General features: G+C 40.3%; 1 protein-coding gene across 1 annotated transcript in view; it reads left to right on the forward strand.

The window, feature by feature from the left end:
- cd109 (CD109 molecule) overlaps window positions 1-4,091 on the forward strand; it is a 30,900-nt gene extending 26,809 nt beyond the window's left edge. Inside the window, exons 29-34 of the mRNA XM_038727745.1 lie at window positions 357-512; window positions 910-975; window positions 1,875-2,011; window positions 3,056-3,212; window positions 3,302-3,404; window positions 3,577-4,091. Of these exons, the coding sequence (XP_038583673.1) occupies window positions 357-512; window positions 910-975; window positions 1,875-2,011; window positions 3,056-3,212; window positions 3,302-3,404; window positions 3,577-3,770 (813 nt within the window). The 3' untranslated portion in view covers window positions 3,771-4,091. The remainder of the gene's footprint in view (window positions 1-356; window positions 513-909; window positions 976-1,874; window positions 2,012-3,055; window positions 3,213-3,301; window positions 3,405-3,576) is intronic.
- Window positions 4,092-8,148: the final 4,057 nt, after the last annotated feature.

Below are 8,148 nucleotides of genomic sequence, written 5' to 3' on the forward strand. Positions count from 1 at the left end.
AGACATTGGCCGTCTGAGCATGTGGTGACTAACGGCGGATTAACCCCTTAGCACGCATGCACAAACATGCATGACAGATGCTACAAGGAAAACAAAAGATCTAAATACTGCGTCAGTAGCTCCACATACGCTAAAGGTTTTTCCTCAGGCTTTGTCAGCCCAAAATCTCTCTATTTCTCTAACAAAAACAGATGTATATAAATGTGCACAAATAACACTCACACAACAGCTCACATACACAGCTGTAAACAGGAAACCAGCAGCGGATATCAAAGCAGAAGTCCATCAGCGACTGTAACTGAATATTTTGGAACAGATATGCAGCATATGACTCTGAATCTCGTTTCCTCTCTCAGGACACAGTCGTGGCTCTGCAGGCTTTGTCCACCTTCGCAGCTCTTGGCAATTCTCACGACTTTGACCTCACTGTCACAGTAAACACCAGCGCCTCGACCACCATCGCCTCCTTCCACATCCGCAAGGACAACTACCTGCTTCACCAGAGCCAGAAGGTACACTGATACCACACACGTTTATCAGGGACAAAAGCAGAGAGATTATCTGGCAGTTATGACTCAGCATCTGTTGATCAATAACCAATGAGAGCTCAGGTCACAGAGAGATGAGGCAGATGTGTTGAAACATTTTTAGTCCCAATATCAAAGAACATTCTGATGAGCTAAATCTGACAGGGTGCCCTGATAACGGCGCTATAAGAAACTAAATTCAGAAGGGTTTATACTCTGGACGCCATGGCTCAAAGATTATGACAGTGGTTTCAGACAGGAAGCAGAAACCTCTCCTCCTCCTGTACTCAGCCAGACGATGTTGTGCAGTTGTTGCTTGACTTGTTCCCAGTCAGCTCACTGATCTGCAGTTAGAGTGCAACTTTGTCTCACCTTGTTTCAGATTGAACCGGAGAAGGAGCTGAACCTCCGGGTGACTGCAAAAGGTCGTGGACTCGCACTGTTTCAGGTAAAACGACAGAAATGTTTAAACTATCAACACAGTATATCACTACTATGAGAAACTTCTTTTTATAGACATTAAGAAAAGTAGTTCAGCAGGCCAGAGACGTGTCTTTACCTCACTGTGCTTTTTCAAACCTGCTGCATTTTCTGTATTTTCTGTGTATATCTGATAGTTCAGTAGCATTGAGGTAAATGCATAGAAAATATATAGCCTTTCTGTCCTCAGCAATGGTGGTATAGTGGTGAGCATAGCTGCCTTCCAAAAAGTTGACCAGGGTTCAATTCCCAGCCATCGCATGTTTCTTTGGGTTGTTGCCCTTTAGCTCAGTCCGTGGGGACTTGGGAACCGGAGGGTTGCAGCACGGATCATTGTCAAAGGTGGCCCTGAACCCCTAACTGCTCCCTGGGCGCTGCACAATGGCTGCCCACTGCTGTACGAGACAATAAAAAGTTTCTTGTTATATTGCAATTATATGATGTCATGTTCAAATTCAAGTTTATCACAACACAAACCGCAACCCCCGACATCTGCTTGCTTTTATTTGCAGCCTGAGGACTTTAATATAATTCTTTCTAAGATTGGGGTTTAAATTTATTTTTTATTCTGTTAGTTATTTCAGTTCACCATGTGCTCGCTCCTTTTTTCCTCAATCTTCCTTATGGCTTGTGTAAATCCATTCTGTGCTCTTTTGTTTCTTCCACGCGCCACATGTGTCTTGGGAATAATGCATCACATTTGCACCTGGAAAAACGGCCACTCTCTACCCCACAGTGACCTCTCACAGGATTTTCTTGTAACAACCAGATAATTTAATCCAGTTTTAGTGGAATAATCTTGGAATGAGCACACTTGGTCTGGGCCCCATGTTGAAACCAATCTCGCCACCTCTTCTTCTACCTCAGCTGAACGTGTTTTACAACGTCAGAGGCGAGGAGCTGATGAGGAGGAGACGAGACGCCGGCGAACAAGAGGCGTTTCATCTGTACATCGAGCTGTTTGACAAAGAAATAAACTCAGCACATGTGTACATCTGCACCAGGTGAGCAGGTCGGCTGTTTGTTCGCATAACGCCGGCGTGATGCAACTGTATCGGCAACATAACAATCAACAGCATGTGTATGATAGCTGTCAAACTTTCACTACGCCTGTTTACAGACGGTGAAACATAATCAGGGGATAAACAATAAAAACACCAGATGTGAATTTCAGAACAATATTGCATAGAAACAAAACTGAAACTGTTGTTATCCATTTACAAAATAATATGCTGATATGAGTAAGAGTCCACTTCAAACTATGTTGTATAAGAAATTTGTTCTTTACTAAATTTTCAATCATTTATTAAATAAAGAATTAGTAAGTAAAGTTAAGAAAAAGAAAAGTTAGTATTTATATTATATATTAACATTTATTTAATTAATAATGATCAATAATACATTACAAAACTATTTCTGTTCATTTAAATGTAATATAATTAAAGTATACTTGGGATGGTGATGGTACAGTGGATAAGACACATGCCTTTGGTGTGAGAGACTCGGGTTCGAATCCACTGTGACAAATCCACCAATGTGTCCCTGAGCAAGACACTTAACCCCTAATTGCCTCCAGAGGCGTGCGACCTCTAATACATACAGCAATTGTCAGTCGCTTTGGATAAATTTTTGACTTCATTTTTAAAAAGTTTCCATATGAAGAAATTTTGTATATTGAAATTACGGTAAGTTCATACAATTTTTGTTTGTACATATGCTTATGGTATTAATAATAATATATATAATAGTATAATTTAATAATAGCTTAAATAGAATAAAAAAGAAAAAAAACCTTTAAAACAAATAGTGTGTTATAAAGTAGTACTTTTGTATTTTTATATTGTATTACATTTATATTTGCAAATCTGGATTTTGTTTGTTTCTACTGTACACACTTTGTAACTTGGTTTTGAAAAGTACTATACAAACAAAGTTATTATTTTCAGAATCTCAGTCTTTCTGCACATGTATGACAAAGATAATTCATTGTCTCACTCTATAAAATGTATAGTTTTCTAACATTTTCACATTATTGTCGCTGCTCGCAGTCTGTCGGAGGGTCTGGGTCTGAATGTGACGGGCATGGCCATCATGGAGGTGGGTCTGCTGAGCGGCTTCAGCGTGCCGACAGACGGCATCCAGACCAACGAGGTCATAAAGAAAGTGGAGATGCTTCCAGGGAGAGTCATCCTCTACCTGGACTCTGTAAGCTTCACTGAAACATCTGTTTCGCAGACACACTGTACTGTGTCTGAAGTGAAAGACTAAAAGGTCAAATGTAAATGTGTTTCCAGGTGACGACAGAGGAGATGTGTCTACTGATTCCTCTGTTCATGGAGTATAAGGTCGCCAAAGTGCAGGAAGCAGCTGTTCTCATCTATGATTATTATGAACCAAGTAAGAGTTTATAATTATTATTATTATTATTACAAGCTACACAATCGGAAATGCTAAAATTTTACACCCTTGGATTTTAAATTGTAGAAACTAAGAACTGAACAAACAAGATGAAAATGTAGGTATATTCATGTTGACGCTTTGACCTATGACCTTTTACCCACTCTTCCAGGGCGGAGGACTGTGAGGACGTATAAATCAGAGTGGAGGAGTGACATGTCCACCTGCTCCTTCTGCGGTGAAGACTGCAGTCTGTGCAGCCAAAACTACCTTTATGGCCTCAACGCTGCGTCGCACAACAGCCAAAACGTCCTGCTGACCATATTACCTCCTGCACTGCTCCTCCTGCTCCTCATCAGCCTGTAAATAAGGTCCAACAAACGCTTGTTCGGCTGCAGTTGACTGTGTTTACACGCATTGTGTGACATGATTGTTTGTTTTTTAAATGCAATTGTTGTAGTCATTTTAATGGTTGTAACGTCTCTAAACTGACATGTTTATATTCTGGCTGTTAGAATATGTTGGTATGGTATTCCCAGCTTGATGGTAAAAAATAAATAAATGCTGAGCTAAAAGAGGTTTTGAATTAACCAGGTACAAACAGCTGAATGAGAGCTGGAAAATGAGATGGCTTATAACTCCGATTAGTGATGTTTTTATGTTGGCATTAAATTTAAATGACAAGTACTGTGTCATATGGTCTGTTGTGGTGCTGAACCCACTGAGAATCAACACCAGCTCTGCAGCTCTATAGAGCCTTTTAGCCTCTTTTACCACATGGTTTTGTTTCACTCTCATCAACCTCTTACCAACACATTCTCACTCCCCACTCGTCACATACAGATTCTTGGTTCAATACCCCTTGGCATCGCTCTTTATCACCCTGGGTACCCTTTTGCATCGTTTTTGGATGCTAAAGTTAGCAACAATAAATACGCAACGTCCGGTTAGACTTTCAAAATAAAAGTAGTGGTTAACGTTGCAAAACGCCGCTATTTTGGCTAGGTTTAGGCACCAAAAGTACGTGGTTAGGTTTAGGCAAAGATCATGGTTTGGGTTAAAATAACATTACGTAACTTAACAAGGTAAAGTTACTGTTTTTATCAATAGAGTCTGGTGGCTTTGTTGAAGAGAGCGATATAGCTATAACTCTTTCTGGTTAGGATCTTCCTCTATAAAAAAGGGTCTGTCTCTGTAGGGACAAAGAGTCTTTCCACAATGTTGTCAGACACTTAAAATAACCATCTGAGCCTGTCAGTGGCAAAAACAAGCACTTTAGTGGATCTACTTTGATGGGGCGCAATTGCCCACGAGGATTACTTCGCAGCCCTGTTTCCCCTCGCTCAAAACTGGACCAATTTCAAAAAATCTCTTCCCAATTAGTCACATAGACACAAAAACATTGGAAAACAAGATCCAGGTTTAAAAATACCCTTTAACCTCAGAGTCGCTTTAAGCAGACTGTGACCATGATGAAATGAAACACAAGCCAGAGCATGAGCAGCACTTGAAGACCTCCCAAAAATCTGCATACTAAACCAGATATGCTGCTTAACAGATAATGTGCTAGAGGCATAAACATGATAAAGCACCATAACTTCAAAAGATCCTGTGATGATGAACAGCTTGATCTTTCCAGCTAAGAGGAACAGTGAGGTGAGCCGAGAATATCTGACCCACGTGTGAACGTGAGTAGCAGGTGTGTTGATTGATACCGCCGCCGTCATTTATCTGCCCTCCAGCTTTTTATGGCTTCAGATGTTCTGTCTCATTAGAGCTGACCTCCACTCATGGTGCACAACACCCAGCAGGTCACCTTTTCTCAGGAGCTCGAATCAGCACGAGTCGTGGAAGTCAGCATGGATCTGTCCCTTCACCAGAATACTGATTCAGCTGATTAAGTGGACAATGTTTGAGAGCAACAGCTTTTCCAACGCGTTCTCATCTCAGTGCGTCATAACGGACGCTTTCAGACAGCGTGACAAACGGTAATTATTTTACGCTAAAGTTACCCTTCAGCGTCCGTATGTTGCTACATCCCAGCAACACAAACGACGTAACCCTACAGCTGCTCCCCCAGAGGAAGGTTAGTTTTAAAGCCAACAAAAGTTTAATGTTAAACTAACAGTTTGCTAAAATGGCCCATAATTAATTTAGTTTAGATGTGTTTGGTAATGAAGGGCCTGCTTTGCATCAACAAACACTAGTGGTGGATGGGTTGAAAACCAGCTGTTTAATGGTGTTGCACAATGTTGCTAATGACAATAAGGCACAGATGTGTTATGTGTTACACCATCTCGTGGCATTAAGAAGTCATGTTGGACATCAACTCTGAAACACTGAAAAGCTAACTGTGAGGGCTGCTATTTGGTTCAGAAAGTCAGTTAGGATATTTCATAAACAGATAAATAATTTGGCCTAAGCTACTAAAACCACAAAACTTAATAGGAAGTGTTAAGAATCAATGGACAGCGATGGAAATCTACACATTTCTCACATCGACCTTCTTCAGGTCAAGTGTTTTGATACAAAATATGAAGCAATTATCATCAGTCCAATCAAATGTTAATCCAACAACCCACCGAGTCACATTCCTCGCAATAAAACTGGTTCCACTTCTTGGAATTTGTGCCATGAAGTCCAAACACAAACTTCTACTGCGTTCAGTGTGCCAAGCCAAAAAAACAAAAGTGTGAAACTCTCACTTTCTCTGTAAAGGAAGAGGCGAGTTCGGATTATTTTGGATGGAGCAGATCCCACAGAAAACACACATCAAAGCCACCATGCTGGACCAGCATCATCGCTCAGCCCTAAGAGTGTACCAGACCCTGTCAGAACATAAACACAACTGCAGAGGCAAAATATTTCCTCCCAAGTGCTCCTAACTCCAAACACTTGCCCTTCAATGCATCATCTGTCAGCGCTGCAGAGCTGCACCACATGTACGGTCAGTCAACACATGCACTGCAGACCACTCAGCTCAGTCTCATGGACATCAAACAATGCAAGAATGTCACAATTACACAACGCTGGAGCTACCATATTTCAAGACAGCGCTTTGGACAAAGGAGATGAGTCATTAGAACGTGCAGCTGGGTTTAATCAGCAGCCGATTCTGGACCAGAAAGCTTGTTTCTATTGGATAAAAATCTGACAACACTCTCAAAAACTAAAACTCACATCCTCCTCTGAGGACTTTCAGTCCCCAATCAGAGGAGAATAAGTGAAAGAAAAATGGGGAGATATGATTTCAATTTTTTCTCATTGCATGGTAGAAATGAATGAGAATGTATACAATGTCATTAGACCCTCATTATCGTTCAAATAACATTCAAATTCACATTAATCTCTCCTTAATCCATGCCAAATCACACTGAAAACAAGGGAATGTTGACGAGAATATATTAATTTCATGTTATTTATTCAGTCCACCTTAAATAATCCCTTTATTGATTACTTTTTAATATATTAGAGAGTCTGGAATGTGCCAGTGAATCCACTTTCTTTTGTTAAACCTCCTACACTGCCAATGGTTTTGCCTCATGAGACCTTTCCTCCGGACTCTGTGGGTGATGTATGTGTTGACATCTTCACTCTATTATAAGTTTTGGTGCACCTGTTAGCGCAGGAAAATTTACACCTCTATTATTGTCATTGGTATTTGGAGTTTGGTCACATACCATCAGAGCTCTTTCCACCTTCAACCTGAGCAGACGTCTAATCAGAGTAACTGAAAACACCTGTGTGAATGTGAAGGCTCTTCATTCCAGTAAGGCAAATTTGTATTTCAGTACCTTTTTAAATGAATTAACTATAAAAACATGAGTCATTTTAATTGTCAAATTGAGTATACATTTGAGGTAATAAGTCAGGGGCAGTTTAACAGACTTTGGTTTAACGGGACTTTTCATATTAAATCTGTATTTTCCAACCTGGATCCCATTTTTGTTTTGTTTGTTTTTGTGTCTAAGTGACTAATGGGGACAACAACTTCAAGGAATTGGTCCAGTATGAGTGAGAGCGCTGCAGCCAGCAGAAGTGAAACCGGACTGCAACGTAATCTGGGGTCACCGCCAGGCTCAGATTGCTATTATCTGACTACATTGTGGAAACGATCCCTACAGAGACCTTTTTTTAAAGAGTATGATCCTTTTTGTTTAACCAGACCATCAGAAAATTCTTTAATTAGCACCTGTAGCTAACATACCTGTAGCCATACCAGCTAAACTAATAAATAACAACCCCATTAGCCTCAGCTGTACTTTGTGTTTAGTGCTTATTAGTAAATGTTAGCATGCTAAGATGGTGAACATTATACCTGCTTAGCATCAGCATGTTAGCAATCTCATTGTTAGCATGCCAACGTTAGCTCAAAGCTAAGTAGGAGCCTTGCAGAGCTGCTTGCATTGCTGTAGACGTTTTTGTTCATGAGTTGTTAATCTGGATTTAATAGAAACATAAGGGACATATAATGTGTCTTGGTTCTGGCTGTGTGACAGCAACCAGTTGACCTCCAATATGGCCACCAGAGGGTGAATTATGTCACCTGTAGACACTTTTACTGAGCATTATCTATTAAGTAACGGACCTATTTTTGTTGTGAAAGTGCTAAAATAGTGATTAGATGATGATTGAACAGACTGTAACCCACAAAAATAATATAAGAAGAAGAAGTCCCTGCCCCTTTCCTTTTCCCTACAGAACTTGCCTGAGTATCGTCATGTTTTTATGTTTTCTTCAGTAT

Source organism: Micropterus salmoides, unplaced genomic scaffold (assembly GCF_014851395.1).
Source record: "Micropterus salmoides isolate LMB-PRFRI ecotype aquatic unplaced genomic scaffold, ASM1485139v1 Ms_hic_scaffold_18, whole genome shotgun sequence".
Taxonomy (NCBI): domain Eukaryota; kingdom Metazoa; phylum Chordata; class Actinopteri; order Centrarchiformes; family Centrarchidae; genus Micropterus; species Micropterus salmoides.